Raw genomic sequence first — 17,718 nt, forward strand, 5'->3', positions numbered from 1 at the left:
CCCCATCTGTGGTCCTCTTAGTACTGTGCTGGTCCTTCTGCCTCTCCTGAAACATCTTGTATTCAAAAAGCTTTGTTAAAGAAACACACTGCAGGTCACTCCCCAGTCAAGTCAACCACCATGAGGTCTCCAGTCACATGTGACTCAACAGGGCTTCTCTCCCAACTATTTCACCAAACAAGCCAGGAACACGCTGAATGGTGCAATGCCAGTAAACACACACCCTTGCCAAAATAACAATGGCACACAGAGAGTTCTTGCCTGGAGGGAGTGATAGCCCAACTCATAACACCAACTCATCCAACCAACTCATCACACCAGCACATTGAAAATGACTGAGATCACAGAATCACACAATCGCACAGAATCGTTAAGGTTGGAAAAGACCTTTAAGATCATCAAGTCCAACCATCAACCATCAACATCAAAACATGGACATACTGCTGTGACTAGTCCACCTGGCAGTTCCCCAGGCTGGGCAGGTTCAAGTTGCCATGTGTAAGAACCACAAGAGAAGACTCATGGGAGAGTCTTCCTCCAAAGAGGAACTATCCAGCAACTCACGGATCAAATGTGTTTTCCTATCTGGAAAGCATTCTGAGTAAGACTTGACAGGATGAATTTTGGAGAAAGTTTTCTGGGCAAGTGCTGATGGTCATATGAGTTTCTTATTGGCTGTGGAACATCTCAAATACAGAACAAGAAATTATAGAAAGAGAGAGACATTGTAGGAGTGTACATGGTATTGGACACCTCGTTTGCCACTATTGACTCCACAGCTACAAAATGTAAGCAACAGGAAGACAGTAATAGCAATGATGGCAAAATTTGAGATAAATTCCACATGGACTGTAATCAAATTAGCATATTATCTTTAGCCTATGTGTTGCTACGACAGCATGCTTGCAAAGCAGTGAAAATTAAGATAGATAATAAGATAGATAAAATGTCTTGTAAGAAAAACTCAGGGATGTCAACAGTTTTCAGGTCATGAACTACAACCTTGGTAGCAGTGGAAGAACTGGGAATCTATAGAGAGAAAGAAATTTTTAAAAATCAATCGGAAGACTAAATTATGTTTCTCAGTGGTTGAGAAAAAACATAAGCCAGTCAGGAAGAAGAAGGGAAAATGAAAAAGATATATCAATAATAAAAAAATGATCAGTATCTGAACAGAACAATGCAGAAGTGGAAGTGTAAGCGTGAAGGGAGTCAACAGAAACTACAAAAATATTCAGAGAAGCAATTATATCAGCAAGAAAGATGCTTGCACAGAATTAGGGAATGCTTTTCAGAAAAACAAAAATGAAATGCATATAGATACATACATCAGTGCAATGCTTCTATATATAAAATGGCAAGTGAACAAACCTTTATTACTTTTTTAGAAGATCAAAAAAAGGAATTTTAGCAGTGTGGACTGCAACATTTTGAGTGGAGCATTACAGTAAAAAAAAAGTGAATATCAAGATTAAGATTCTCTACAAATTTTGTCTATTGGATGGTATCAGAAAGGAATGGATTCCATAAATATTGCTTAAGTTGCTTAATCAAGCTATTACTTCCCCTACCTGCAATACTTTTAAAGATATATTGGAAAAAGATGTATGTAACAGGATTGCAGAAAGACAGCTCAGAAGTGTAAATGCCTATGTGGTAGGATAATCATGCAAAGGCAGATAGCAGCACATTTCATAAAAAAAAAAAAAAAAAGTGTGAACACTCTGAAGTATCATTACCCTGATAAACTAGGACATGGGACGGGAAGAATTATTGAGTCAAGTCCTATAGCTTTTGTAAACAGTTGTATTGAAAAATCCTTTGCCCAAGTGGGCAATATTAAATAAATTGTTATTATTCCTTTGCTTCTATGGGAAGACAGCTAATGAATCCTACTTCTATGAATGCTAGAAGTCTTGTTAATTTAGCTTAAATATATTAATGTTCACTTACGACAATTTCCTTTGTGTCAGTAATACTAACAAGCTTAAGTACCTCCACTCTCCTCTGTGACATACTTATAAAAACCACCATATCTTTCCACAGTCTTTGAGAAACTAAACAAAAATATTTACTGAAACTTTCTCCATGACATGGTCTTCCAGAACATCGGCCAGTGATTGCTATACATATAAGATATTGCTGTATCCCATAATGTGAAGCTGAGCTGGACAAATTCTTTGCGAGCACTGTTAAGAGCATTTTTAGAAATCAGGTGTAAAAGGGAAGAATGACATGGTTTGTGAACTCCTCTGAAAAAGTCAGCGTGGGGACAAGGGACATCCAGCAGATACTCTCCTCAGGTTTGTGAAAGGAATTCAGATTTGTTTCTCCAAAGGCTTTTATAGAAATTTGGCTATTAGAGGTTTGGAGGGAAGAGCATTATGCATAGAAAAAAAGAAAGAAAGGGTAGAATGTATATATATATATAGTCTGTTTTCTCAATGGAGAGAGGCTACTGGAAGAGCTGTGCTGTTGTATGTAGACCTCAGTGATCTATAAAAGGGAATGAAGAGCAGGCTGACAGATTTTTAGTGACACTAAGCTACTAAGGATAACAAAAATAAAGGCTGATTGAAAAAAGCTGTATAGGGACTCACAATACTAAGTGACCAGGCAGTAACACGGCACATGAAATCACATGATATAAAGGTACGCAATGGGGAAGTAAAGCGCGCTCAACTTCACAGGAGCTCTGGGTTTTTTCATTCACAAAATGTTGGAATTACACTAGCTAGCTCCCTGAAAACTTCATCTTGGTTCCCAGGGGTACTCAAGAAAGGAAACAAAAAAATGTTTGGAATTATCGAGAAAGCAAAAGAAATTAAAAGAGAGAAGAGGATGCTGCTATAAAAAGCCATTTGTGTGGTCACACCTTGAGTACTGGGGCAAGCTTTGATTTCGCACCACAGAAATGCTACATCATTACTGATTAGCACATCATAAAGACCACTTCGGTACACATGCCAGCTGCCTCCTGAGCGAAATTCCACATCGCAGTAAGGATGGGCCCATCTTCTTAAGGACACTTAACTCTTCTACAGCACTTGTCATCCAGGGATCTCAAAGTATTTTACAATGGAAGATAAGTATCATTATGCTTGCGTTATAGCTGGGGAAACGGAGACCTAGAGCAGCAATCCAAGTCATTTGAAAATAAATAGCTGATGAAGGCAGAGACAGAAGTGAAATCCAGGTCTTCCTATTAGCTTACACACCCACTTGTGCCCACAGTTAACTGATTGCAGTGAATTATTTTCAACGAGATCCAAAAAGCAAGGGTTAGAAAACTGTTCAGTTCTCAAGCACAAGGGAAAAATCTATTAAAGCTGAATGTAAGGTTTGAAAAAAAACGGAATATTTGATCTGCCTGTTTGAAAGACTGAAAATTTAATACAATTTTAGCTCTAAGGAATATTGCAGAGCAGTTCATATCTCGGGTCAGTTCACAACAGTTACTGAGAAAAAAAGCAGCTCAGTTAACTGCCTCCGGTGCCTATTTTCTGAGGTTCATCCTCTGTTCTTGCTGTGTTTTCATGGTTCACTGGTTCTTTGACAGGGATTACATTTAAAATTGCACATAAGAAATTTATTTTTCTTAATAAAATAAGGCTGAAATTCAGTTCCCTGGCATGCATTTCCAACCCCTTGCCCCTTCCTCACCTTCAGAGAGGGATGGATGATTGAAACTTGGTTATGCCACTCTGAGGAAAGATACCAGAATTTAAGAAAAACCCACTAATTTGAAGAGAAAATACTTAACAAGAGTGTATTTTTCTAGTGCTATCAGAAATTGAATTTCAAAGCATCCAATGTATTGAATGTACTGGTTAGATCTCTCCTGGAATATGTTCAAGCCAAAATGCATCCAGAAATGAAAAAAAGATGGATGAATACCTACATTCTCTCCCTCACATTGTTTGTCAATAAAAATACAGGTTTCTCACTCAATATTCAGCATCGGCAGTTATACCCAGTTTCCTTTGTCTCTGGAATTCCCTATGAAATTGTTTCCTGTTTTCAGCCCAAGTGAGTGTTCAAGTTTCTTCTAAATACAAGCAGGAAAGCAAACACATCTCTCTACAGAATTGTTCCAAGTTTTTGTACTCTGAGCTATAACAGAGAATAATATGGTTTAAAGATGGACTTGAGGACTGCTACCATGATAAAAGGGCTTTATTTCTGACCAGTCTGCATTTCCCAGTGAGGTTCAGAACTCCTGCATGACCTGTTTCTTGGTGTTATGCTATCTTGTGCTGCAGCAGTTTGATGCATAGAGGCAAGGAAATGAGAAATCAAAACCAGTCGAAATAATTTTTGACAGACAAAATCCTCCTAACTTTTAAAGAGACTCGGCATCTTCAGAAGCAGAATATTTACCAACAAGAGCACTGTAATCATATTGCTACTGGTTGGTATAACACAATGATGCTACCTTTGTCTAACAGGTAACCAGAACTCAGCTGAGCTGTACACTGGGCACGTGGCTCTCAACTAACTAAGGTGGGTGAAACCAATTTTAATCGCAACAGGCTGAGTGCTCAGGACAGGAACAGTAATTTGATCGAGTTTTTTTGACTTTTAGTTTTTAGTGTGAGCCCTCTTTTGGAAATAACATTAATTTCTTCTAGTAACATTCATGTCTTTTTACCTTTCCAGCAGTACACAGAATTGTTCTTCATGCTCTTTCATAAAACATAAACTTCAGTTGAACATTCCAATTCTTCATTAGTTCAAATCCAACTCATTAGCTGTGACTGAAGGAGGTCACAGAGTTGTACTATTTCTGAAATCTTTGTGTCTTCCATTTCTGGTGACCATTGTTCACCGTAAGGAGGAGGAAAGCAGCACTTTGTCCCCATGTATGTTAAGGCAGAGGCACACTGACGTACTGGGGGGGTGATTTTGACTGTGTTGCCATGAGTACATGGCAGACATCAAACTTCAGTGCTCTTAATCCAGCATTTCTCACAGCACCCTTGATAGGGTCAGTAACTCCAATAATAATGTGATGCTTGAGTCATGATATACAATCTGATTTTATTCATGTAAAGATTGAAAAATGAGCCTGCCAAGCTGCTTTAACACACTGTGGAGTTGTGTATTTTAATAGACTCAGCTGTCAGTTTTAAAAAAAAAAAAAAGCCCCCCCCTCCCATTTTTGCAATCAGGACCATGTCGTAACAGGAGTCTTCAGATTTGCCTTCTAGACTATGTTTCCAGAGTCTTTTCCTCACCCAGCAGTGCTTGCTGATGGGAGCAGCCATAAGGAGAGGGAAGGAAGGGCTCGCCCTTATGTGACTTCTCTAAGCTGCTTTCCACCCCACAGTGCAATTACTGTCGTTATCTCATTAGTGCTTCAATTAGAGCTCAACTGCAGGCCAAGGTTGGAAGGTTCAGTACACAACATCAGTTCAGGGCAGTACAGGTACTGGCTCAGTTTAGAGAGGTCTCAAGGCTGCTTTAAATTAGAGGCAGATATAATGACCTGTATAGAAAGAGGCAGCCTCCAACTGTACCTCCATTTGCTGTGCCTCTTGGGATCTTTAAATAAAGTGATGTTCTGGGGAGAACAAAGCTATTTTCACGACTCTAAACCACCTGTGGTTATCTGCCAGAGATGCTCTTCAAGGATTTTACAGATCTTGTTGACTAAAGGGGTTATGGTAGATTCACAGACTTCCAGGCAATGATATGAAAACTAAATGCTCCAAGTATTGCAAACTTGCTAAGTTGTGTTGTCTAAATAGGATTTGTTTGGGAGTTAGTCTCTGTATCGGTGAGCTAATTTTGTGTGGCTATTTGTGTTTTTGGGATGGGTCCCTTTGTGACACGTTATTATCTTAAATATATGTGGTGACAAATTATTATATTATTATATGTATGATTATATTGTATCACACCAATTGTATTTCTCTCCTTAGAACATAAGGAAAAGAATTTTTACATAAAAATAAACTCCTACTTTTTTGTTTTCTCTTTTCAGCTATGCACAGCATGATCTGTCCGCTGCATCTTAAAAATTAACACAGAAATTAACTCTCCCATTTTCAGGTTGGGAACCACTCAGATGAGTAGCTGGCTTCCTAGGCAACAGAGAAGCTTTTTTCATGCTGAACGGCATGAAAAGCACAGCACTGACAAGGTGAGAGCATGGGGCTTCTTGCCTTGAAAAAGCTGGCAGTGGCTGCCTACGCTAGAGCACTGGCATCTTCTCCATGAGCGTTGGAGTAGCGTAAAGGACAGCTATACCGAGACTTGATTCCCCAAGAGAGGGGACCCCACTGAGCCCTGTGAATTCTCTGTTAGGGCATCTGCCTTTTTCCTAGGTGGCTTTTACCACAAAGGAGTGGAAGAGTAGGATCCAGTTTTTCAGCACTGTCCTTTCTAATAGCATTGATCTTTTCCAGCCACACCCAGTATTTTCTGTGAAAGCACCACTGCATTTTAGTTGAAGGTTCAACATAGTTTGTGAATGAGCTTTCTTCTCTTCCTCTGCCTGCGGTTCATTGGCACAGGGGACAGATAAACAGCCTGGTAACAGTAGGTGGCAATGGAAAGGGAACTTAACAACAGGAAAACTAACAAACAAGAACACAGGAATGATGGGGGTGAAGATGTAGGTGACTGTACAAGAAGATGCAATTCCTTACCATGATCATTACATTTTTCAAATCAACGCACGTGACGGAATTGCCCTAGTTCCAAAAGCAGCAAGTGGATGAGCAGGTGTTGTAATGTACCTCCTGTTTTTGAATATTGTTCCTTCCCACATCTCAAGACATCGTACAAAGGAAGGCAGAGAGCATTACAGAGGGAGGAGGAAAGAATGGCCTAAGGTCAAAGAAACAGCCAAAAAAAATCACTGCAATTCTGACTTGCAGAGTTAGCTACTGTGGCAGCTTCACAGAACAGCTGAAGATGTTTGACCTTGCTTGTGTTTTATTTTACATAGAAGTAGATGAGGAACATCACAGATGCCTACCAAATTATCCCTCAATGGGACATGGCAGTGTCCTTCCACCACATACATACTCACCAGAAGAACGAGAATCACTGGCCCTTGATATATGTAGTCAATATATTTCCCTGGCTCTTTTCCAAACCAGCATCTGTAAGAAACAAAACAAATAAGAAAATAACTTGTAAAGGACAATGCACTTCTTTTAGATTTTAATATCAAGGACACCACAGAGAGATGTTCCCTTATTCCCCCAGTTGTTTAATCATGTACATAATCAGCAAGTGATTGAGTTTTCTGCTACAAAACCACTTTTTGTCTGCACACAGATCTGAGCTCCATTTTCCCCTCCCACTAGACCATTCATGTTCCCACTATGTTTTCGGCTATTGCCCATGTAAACGTTTCCAAGAAATGTGAGAACCTGCTATAAGGAGGATGCAGAAGATGCGTCCTGCTGGGTCTGAAAAAGGCATGAAAGAAATATTCTTTGTAAGGAAGAAAAATCTGTTATCCATCGCAACGTCCAGTGACATTTTAATTCCCTAAAGTAAGGGCTGTTACTTATGGCAAATATGTCTCAAGCTGTGTGGAAATGTTGTCTAAATAAGATACTGGATGAACAAGGAGTTCATCCCATTGGCTTTGAACCAAGCTGGTGCCCACAAATCCAGCACACAGTAGAGAGACATCACCTGAAGCTAGCAAACACCTGATCAACACCGGTTAAGTGAAACGGTGAATTAGGTTAAGTGGAAGCACAGGTAAAATGAAGGGCCTCAAACTAGCAGAGAGCCTGGATGTGTCATGTGTAACCGAGTGCTGGCTTGACTTTCACTTCCACTACTTACCTCTGGTTTTCTCCCTGCCGTGTTATACAACAGACTGAGCCTGTGATTTCACAGCGACCCATACTCACTTCATTCTCTTAACTGAGAGTAATAAATAAGTTATATTTATGTCAGTAAATGAATCAGAAACTGGGATTAGGCCTGGCCTCAATCAATTACAGTATTCCGTCTTCCTTGGTGCAGTTTTGGCCCAGGCCAAACAATATCCAACCCCAAAACTATTCCCGGGGAACAAATCCGGAGCTCGCGTGAGCCAATAGCCTACAAACTGCAGCTACCCTGATTTGGAGGACAAAAGGGTTTAATAATATGGATGTGAACTACTCCATGCTATTTGGACTCCAGCCCCAGGAACAATTCCAGGCCCAGCTAATTTAATATTACAGATACAGCCACATGGTCTGGACCCTGGTTCCACCACGCGGAGACAACTTTGCTATCGTAACGCCTTAATGTATACATCATTTGAAATCCAGATACCTTAGGAAGTACATTTTGGAGTTCAAAGGTCTGAGAGTTTTTTCCCCTTTGTGGATACCACATAGAAATCTACAGAGCAAAAAACATGTCTTCCCTGTGTTCGCCTTGTGACAAAAGGTAAGCTTAGTGCCACTGGAGACTTGAAAACAAGGGTAATTCCTGAGCCAAGGAGGCCATGGAGACAGGTGCAGATTTGCACTTTTCCAAGCATTCAAAAAATATCACTTGTGTCCTTAAAGAGGCTGCAGTCTGTAAGACACAAGCTCACGAGTCCAAGGCAAATAAATTGAGATAAGAAAAGCTACGGTTCAGATGGAATTCCTTTGAATCACATAATGCCCCCAAAGCCTTTCTCCAAAATGTGTTGCGTGCTAAAGCAGACGGAGCTGTCTGCCCACTGCAAAATGCTCTTACCGAACGGAATGTACAGAAATATTGAAATACGCAGCAGATATCTAGGAATACAGTTCAGTATCACGCAATTGTTGGCCTCTTCTTGATTCAATTTCTACATCTTTTAACTTCCAAATAAATGAGAGAACTCTGAATATTTTATAAATACAAAACATGCCTGTTATTCCCTGGTGCACTGACTGCAAATTAGTGTAAATTGATAATTTTGCAACCAATTTTCCAAAATCTGGTGATGAGAGCAAGACTTGGAAGAAGGTACTTCCTGCACCCAAGTTATCATCCAAGAAGAATCCCCAGGGCAGCCTTAAATGAAGGAAACTGATTTTTTTGGTTTTTTATTACCGAGATGGAAAGATATGAAGAAAAATTAATTGCAAGATATGCCAAGGCAGGAAACACAGCTCTCCAGAACTTACAAGACCTACATTTGAGAGAGGTTTTTGAAGCGCATTTTGGGAGAACTATCATATATTGCCTGAAACTCAGAGAATCATGAGATATTAGAAGAGGAGTTTCTGGGAAGCTGGCTGTTCTAGCAGACAAATCTAGCAGAGGAACTAATAAGAAAACAGGCTAAGGCATCTGGCAGAACATTGTGGGCTAGAAAAAGTCAGCAGAGAGTTTGGAACAGAGCTCGTAGAGCACAAATGAAGTTCCAGGGCAAAGGCTGCTCATTGCTCTTTGGAATTTAAATATTGCTGAACTGTAAGACCATACTGAAGAGCAAAATGCTGACATTTATTATCTGAAGCCCAGTATTAGACCAAGGTTGCACTGAGTGAAGCATCATGTGTATATACACACCTTGACACAATTTGAAGGAACAAGGTTGTGACCAAAGGTAGATTTCTACAACACAGGCATCTCCATGGGAGCTTCACGCTCCAGCAGTTAGTGGAGAAAAAATAAAGCAGCTTTTCTAGGACGGTGTTAATCTCATTAGGCTATAAAACAGATCTGTTACACTGTAATCTATACGTTTCTAATATACCCATTAAATCAGGCGAGTGAGGGTGAGATGACAGATATGCCAGTGGCATTACATATGTCTGCATTTGATTAGCTGTATTTCAAATTTACAGTCTGACTGTTCAAACTGGACCTTAGCTGAGATATTGCAGGCTCATCTTAACTCTTACTTTAAATCCAACATAAGCCACTATTTCTGCAATAAAATCAGCATGGCACATTTCTTTAAAACCAAAAAGAGAAACCTAAACCACTGAAAATTACTTGGTGCATCAGAACTTTAATTACATCTGTGTGAAATAAAAGCCATTTTCTTTCTTTTTTTTCCCCCCATTTTTTACCTCTGAAGGAATAAACAACCACTCCTTGAATACTGAAGAAGACAATTTAGGAAGACACTTCTGATTAGACTCAGATATGTAAACACACTTCTATTGAATGGCACTAATTGATATTCTTCACGGTTCTCTGATCGTTCTTTATATAACAAAAACCACCACTGGTTTTATCATTATTGTTAATTAGATCTTACTAATGTTCTCCCCCTCACCAACTGTCCATCAATGAAATTACTACAATAATTCATAATCATTTGTATGTTTTTTCTTACCGAGACTTAACAATACTTTTTTTCAGAGTTGTTAGATTTTGCTAAAGACCTGCTGAACCCCAGACAGGATGTTTGCCACAGTAGCAATTATATTTGCCTCAATATGCAGAACATGGTCTTTAGTAAGAACAAAAAAGAAAAAACTAGGAAGTTGGTCGAAACATTTTCGTAACGTTCTTCCTCTGTGCTAATTTGAGCTCTTAAACTATTATGAGCTATATAACTTGAACCCCAGTTCAACCTCCAAACAACTTAAATTACAGTTCAAATACATACTCGGGTGAAGAAGAGAAGTTTTCCATTTTGTTCTGAATTTTGGGCTGTCTGGCAGAACTGGCAGGCCCTCAGCAAGTTATTCATCTCTCGTTTTGCTTCAATTCATTTACTTCACTGAGTCTTCCCTGCACCTGACATTACTACAAATGTGAAAAGCAGACTAAGCCTTTGCCTTACAGCTTAATGCCCTTATCAGTTCCTCATCTACAAGAGCTCTGCCTGCCTGCCTGGCTGGGTGTGCTAGATAAAGGAATGGTGCTATGGAAGCATCCAGTCTTGATTTTTCAAGAAGAGTAAAGTACATAAATCTTGGCCCCACCACTGACAATAAGCAAGCACAACACTGAGGCTCCAGGCCATCACACCTCACACATGGTAGGTAGAAGCCAAAAGGACTTTCTCAATGCATTTGGAGTAGCTATGCTGTGCAGTGAGGATGCGTGTGAATGTTCCAGTCCAAGGCAAACACCAGCATTGAAAATAGAAAGGTGAAAACATCCCAAGACATTAGGTTTAATTGTCTGGGTCTACCAAGAGTAACTTGGCACCTCCCTTATCAGTAAGCATGTGAGGCAAATGATGTATATGAGTTAGAGTGTACAGGTTTGTCCATGACATGGATTTAAAAGCACAAGTTCCATTTGATAATTCACCCAAGGCAGACAGCTTGAGCCTAGAAACTCAACAGGAACAGCCTGGATATTCTGCATACCAAATAGGATCACTTTGCCTTTCTTGCCCTGCTGACTGTATTTTGCATCCCCCTTTCTTTTGTTGTGCAGGGTCCGGGACAGTCAGATCTTTGCTGGTAACAGGTAGCACACATGCCTATATAAACATACCATGTCTGTCTTCACATCTATGAGACATCACAGGGAGATTCTTCCACGTTCACTTTAGAGCTATACAATGATGGTGAAAGAAGGCACTGGTACAGATAGATGATGCAGTGGTTTCTCCATCTAGCCCCCTGCAGTGTGATGCAGTGTGATAACAGATGCTGTGGCATGTTTCTGTTGGGGGTCCTACTTTCCATTTTTTCTTCTGGGAGTGATGAGCAGTCTTCCAAAATGAGGTGTTCAAACCTTGGTGTTGAACTCACTCACAACAGGAATGTTTAATGTGCATCATCATTATTATAATGTGGTGTTTTGCCTCTCCAGGTTTCAAGATGCAAGTTCTGTTTTTTTTTTTTTTTGTGCTGTTTAAGCTGACTGGGCCCTTCAGCTCTAGTTCTAGAGCTGAAAGTCCTACTTCAACATAAGACAGCTTATGGCTTGGCTTGTGCAAGGCAAAAACTACAAGGAACCTGACCATGAAGCAGACCCAGAATGTTGTGATCCTTTACCCATTCAGAAACAAGAAGGTCTGTGAGCACAGAAATTAGGGAAATCTGGTGATCTGAGGTTATCTCCCAGGGCTGATTGACTTGGACACCCAAGGAACAGGTTCCACCTGAAGCTTTTCTCGCCATTTTGAGACTACAGTATTAATTCTCCTGTACGATTACAGGATGGGATGGGATTAGAGGCAGGGATGGAATCATACAAAACTTTTTTGTCAGTGAAAAGGTGTCTTTCTGATTGCCAATAGGTGTAACTCCTGGGAATTAGATTATCACTTTCGAAGTCACCATTAAAGCTACAGAAGAGCGATCGGTCAAGGGTTCAAAAGCTTGTGAGGAGCAGAGAAGAGGAACTTAGTAGTGCATAACAGAATTCCTTCCATGTCTACAGCACGGATGCCCCAAAGCTCAGCCAGTCATCCCATCCATCTCCCCTAAGGTCAGGAAAAATAGTGCATGTAAGTCTAATTCATTCAACCTATTTTGGACATCTCCTTCCAGATGAGCTGAAATGAACCCCAGACTGCATTTACTATTTTGACTGATCACCGCTGATCGTAAGAGACCACAGATTAGTGCAGATGCAGACACCTACAAGGTAGACACATTTAATCAGATGCGCTACAGACAGATAGTACGGTCATATGAAAAACAGATTCATGAAGAAAATTATTTTTTTTAAGGTTGGGGAAGGGAGCTGTAATAGATCATAGACATTGATCCAAACACTAATTGAATAGTACAAGCTGAGCTATATCTGACCAGTATCAATGTTTGGGGGAAAAATTCACAAAACACAGATGCCTCTTCATCTCCCATATTTTTCAGTTTCATGCATGAAATGCTTCCAAATGGAAAAGTCAGAAACAGAAATGCAAAAATTCCAGTCATAAGATTATTCTTGGCAGACTGTCAACTGAATTCTGCACACCCAGAAGGCTAAATCTTTAAGCACTCAACTGTAGTTTTTACCAAGGCCTTACTCAAGCAAAACTCCCATTGAAGGAGATTACCCCAACTGTAAATCATGTATAAAGCTATCAAATGAGAGCTTCACAGCTTGGACAAGGATATTTGGGAAAGGTATTTTCAGGAGTTGACTCAAGCAGTGCTCTGAAATTTGAGATGGTCTGGATTTGGGTAGAGGTGATTTGACATTTCCTCTTTACTATCAGTCAGCCTCATTTCTAAATTACCAGTTCAGCTTGCAGGCATTTCTTAATTTTTTTAGAGTGTCACATAAACAGAAATGTTATCATCACTTACTGTTCATTTTCATAATATAGCTTGCCAATGGCCCAGGCAATGATGATTGGGCAAGGAATACCTGCAGGAGCAAAAAATCAGGAGTTAATCATAACCCATATATGTACGGATGGTACCAAAGTAGATTCAGATTTGTGTGCGGAGAGTCTTGGTTAGTGAACTGGAAGACTCTAGATACAAGTGGTCCTATCTTGGTATCCTTGAGACATCATAATTGCTGAGACCTCTTTATGGATAAATAAAAAAGATCATCTCAACAAGAGCAAACTCTAGTACCAGTAAGTTAATAAAATTATTAACAAACACACATATATACCTGTATTTCTATATAAGTGATCAGAACAATTTTGTTAGACTTATAGGTGATTTTGGTCCCTTTTCATTTTCCTGCAATTGATACGGCAAAATCTTAAAGACGGTACTTGGAGGTGGGTGTTTAGATTTTTATTTCCCAGGCTGCAAGAAGCTTGTAAACTTATTGGGATCTTTGGATGAAGCACATATTCAAAATTTTCAATAATTGTTTGAGTTGAGTCTTCCATATGAAACAGGATTATGAGAAAGAATCTCGATATCTTGCAATATCAGAATTCATTCCTTTTTTGCCCTTTCTAAAGGATCCAGCTACTCTTAAGTTTATATATATTATTCTACTCCCTACAACGCGCAATGAGCTCTGTGTGTGTGTATGAGTTCTTATCAAAGCCACGCATTTGCTTTATAGGTCTTGCTTTCTCAGTTGTACCCAGAAGGTGCTACAGCAGTGCTCCTTGGGCGTGCAACCTCAGTGCAGTAGATGAGGTGTATTTGTACGCTTAATGTCCCAGCAGTGCCGTATCCTCTGCTTTCCAATTCTATTGTTATACCAGTCTCATGCCCAGAGCCTTGCCCTTGTGCTTATTTTGTGTTAGGCCTTCAGAGTCCAGCTGGTTTGAAGGGGATTTTCTGGAGGAGGAAAATGGAAGTGGGGAAGAGTAAGTGGAGATGGCCTTTTGACAAAGACCTTCTGAGAAAAACAGGAACTTTTTCACCCAGGCATTCCCCAGGGTCCAGTGCACTTGTTTCCCCCATGTTCTTGCTAGGCATGAACAGACAAAATGTACCCACGTCCTTTCTCCTAGAGGAAAACATTTCACTTTTCCTTGTGAAGAAAAGAACAGGGATCTGAGAATGAGGATGGTAAAAGATGGTGTATGGGATGGCGAAGCAGAGCCAGAAAGCACCCAAAAGGGCGAGAGGAATGGTACATTCAGCTCACACCACTCCTACATTGGTAATCAGAGACCCAAATGTCCTAGAGAGGTAGGGAGGGAAAACACTAGGGACCAAACCAGTCAGAGGGTCTGTGAGAGCTTGTGAACAGCTGATTTTCCAGTTTGGTGAGAGAATAGAAAAATACTGAAGGAAAAAAAAAAAATTGAATCAATTCCCCACATAAACATTTTCTTCCTACTACAACTCCTTTCCTCCCATTTCGTTTTGGATTGAATGACGTATTTTGTTTTAAAGGCTGTTTCTCCCTTCAGAACTGCAATTCAATTATTTCTGCTCAATTCTGAGAGGAAGAGGCATTTCTGAACAAAATGCCATTCTACTTTCAGAAAAGAAAATATTTGCAAGTTTTTTCCACTTTTCTTCTCTCAACAGAAAAGAACTGCCAAATTCACTAGTTGCATTTGACTTCAGATTTTGCATTCCAGTGAACAAGCTGCCTGCATGGGGCTTGTCTTGCCAAACCCTTCCTGGCCAAATTCAAAACACGGATATGTTGGTTGGAAAGGACCTCTGAAGGTATCCATTCCAACCTCCTGCTCAAAGCAGAACTGTCAGCACCAGCCCACTTCAGCTACGGCTTAGCCTTGCGGAATGTTCAATACCTCCAGGGTCAGAGAATCCACAGCTTCTAAGTTATCTGTTCCAGCGCTGCACTACCTTTTGGTAAATCTTCTGTTTTCAGAATGTCCAACTGGAACCTCCCAGTCTGCAATTTGTGGCCATTGTCCCTTCTTATAACGTCTGCTATTACCAAGAAGAATTTGGCCCCATCATCTTTGTAATTATCTTTCAGATCATTCTTGGTACCTAACAGACTCCTCCCTAGCTTCCTCTTTGCCAGATCAAAGAAGCTCAGCTCCTTCAGCCTCACTTCACAGATCCTGTCCTCAGGATCCCCGATAATATTGACAGCCTTCTATTGGATAACCTCAATTTTTCCCACATCCCTTTTGACCTAAGAGACCCAAAATTGGCAACAGTATTCCAAAGGCAGCCTTACCAAAACTGAGTAGAAAGTATTAGTAACTTCCCTCAGTCTTCTGGCCACACTCCTAGTGCAGCCCAGCACGTGTTTTACCCTGTGCATGACGAGAGCGCACTGATGCTTACAGGCAGCCTGCAGCCCCTGCAAGCCCTGCATCCTCTTCAGCAGGACTGATACTCTGCCCGTTGATTCCCAGCCTGTACTGATGGACCAAGCTTATGACGACGCAGCTAGGGAAAAGGAGCAGCCTTTGCTCTGCCCCAGGCTGACACAGTAGCTGTGAGGTAACAGGGCATAAAACGAGCTATTTTTCTGTCTTTGAGTAGCCACAAGGATAGTACAAAGATGACATGTGACTCTTTGTTAAAGGCTATTTTCTAGGAACAAATCCCTCAGCAGTCCAAAAGAGATCTGTAAGGTTGGACTGGCAGATAATTAGCCTTCTCTTCTAGTCAGCTCCTCATTTAGAAGTGTCTCTTGAGACTGAGTGGTCCACAGGGCATGGACAGTGCCTTTTCTGTTTCATGCCGTGTTGAGCAGCAGTGTATAAGGGGTTGTGATCACTCCTTTGCCGATCAAAATGAAAGGGATGTGGTATGAACTGCTGCATTCCCAAAATGTTGAGCCTGGGAGTTCTCTATCTTTCCTTAACACCAGGTGCCTGAGGATCTAAATGAAGGAGATAAATCCAGCAATAACTTATTAGCTTTATGTCATCATCACAGTGAAGAACTAAACCTGCTCTCATTTGTTCTCACAAAGTTAGGCTGGAATGTCAGATTTCTCCACGGCGGAATTTTCTTGCTGCTCTTGTTTTTACATTTTAATGTCAGGTACCACGTAACATTATTTTAAACACACAAGTCACTTACACCACCCTATGAAGAGAAAGATCCATTTCCGCAGCTTGTCTGTGGAATAAGTCATCACTATAGCAGTGTGTAAGTAGCAGCCTTCCACAAACATCCAGAAGAAGTTGGTCACCACAAAATAATTGTAGACAGTGGTAATACATCGACACCAGGGCTGGAAAGAAAACAAAAAATAAAATTTTAAAATCTTGGTGAGATCATTTAAAAGATTCTCTATGTTGTTATCCCCTTAAAAATCAATGGTAGAATTCATTCATGGGATGCAGATTTATACGTGTGACTTGGAATCACAATATCTCATGTGCTGTCAAGAGCTCACACCTCTATCTGTGACTTTCTGCCGAGGCTTGGCTTGAGGATCTCCTGCACCTCAGCATGCCTGCAAAGTTAAGATGCCATAAGGCATGTCCACACCAGCAGTCCCCAAGCAGTTTAAGAAGCAGCATTGTGGAAAGAAGACAAGAGGAAGGTCATTTGACTACAGATGATCTTTCAGAGAGGTACAGCCATAGCCTAGGGTCGTATCAAAATATGATTCAAGAGTCTAAGCATATCTGAGGCAGTAAAACCCACCTGCTGAGCAATTAAAAGACAATATAAGATAGAAGTTAATGTCACAGTCTTGCTTCACTTCCACAGAAGGGAAGGAGCACCACTGACGTCTAGATAAAAGATACTCTACGTTAAAGATATGCTTTTATCAGCTACTTCATCCCCTCTATTCCTGCCATTTGTGCTTCAGTCTGTAAGTCACATCACTACACACATCACCTCTGAATTTTGCCATAACTTCAACTAGAGTTTTTGGTCAAGCTCAATGTATCCGTAAAGGCATCTTCTCCTACCAGCTGTGCAGCGGGAGCACAGCTGTGGAATACACAATTAGCTCTAGAGAGGCAGATGGTAACATCACAACAATAAATCACAAGTAACTGCTGATGGTAATTTCCACAGTGCCACACCCAGAAGCCTGGGAAATTTTTTTTCTCATCAAGCAGGCATTCAGGGTATTCCCTGAAGCATGACATTAATTACCTGTGTCAGCTGATATCATTGATGTCATTTTGGTCTCACCATTCTCCAGCCTTTTAATTAACTCTATTAAAGTATTTGAAACTTTTGACCCTCAGTTAATTTTATTTCAGACTTCATATGCATGAGGTATTGATGATCTCTAGGCAGTCAACAGAGCAGCAGATGCACTATCAAACCCAGCAAAATTCTGTGGACTAAGAACTTATTAGACAAGAAACACAGTTACAAAATGATAGCCCATTCCCAAGTCGTGAACACTTCTGTTTATGGAGCTGCAATAACCAGAAGAAACATTTGGAGGTGTTCAAGTTTCCATTGCTGTATTATTTCATTAAGTTTTGAAATTTAGTTTGGCTTCATCTTTAAAATAGGATTAAAA

General features: G+C 40.4%; 1 protein-coding gene across 2 annotated transcripts in view; it reads right to left on the reverse strand.

Moving 5' to 3' along the window:
* Positions 1 to 17,718, reverse strand: part of CRHR2 (corticotropin releasing hormone receptor 2) — a gene marked incomplete at both ends in the record, with an annotated part of 181,638 nt that overhangs the window by 27,130 nt on the left and 136,790 nt on the right. For both annotated transcript variants that reach the window (XM_082015500.1, XM_082015499.1), the window contains 3 exons: positions 7,040 to 7,112; positions 13,173 to 13,233; positions 16,305 to 16,458. In XM_082015500.1, the coding sequence (XP_081871626.1) occupies positions 7,040 to 7,112; positions 13,173 to 13,233; positions 16,305 to 16,458 (288 nt within the window). The remainder of the gene's footprint in view (positions 1 to 7,039; positions 7,113 to 13,172; positions 13,234 to 16,304; positions 16,459 to 17,718) is intronic.

The sequence above is a fragment of the Phaethon aethereus genome, assembly GCF_964289735.1.
Source record: "Phaethon aethereus genome assembly, chromosome: 2".
Taxonomy (NCBI): domain Eukaryota; kingdom Metazoa; phylum Chordata; class Aves; order Phaethontiformes; family Phaethontidae; genus Phaethon; species Phaethon aethereus.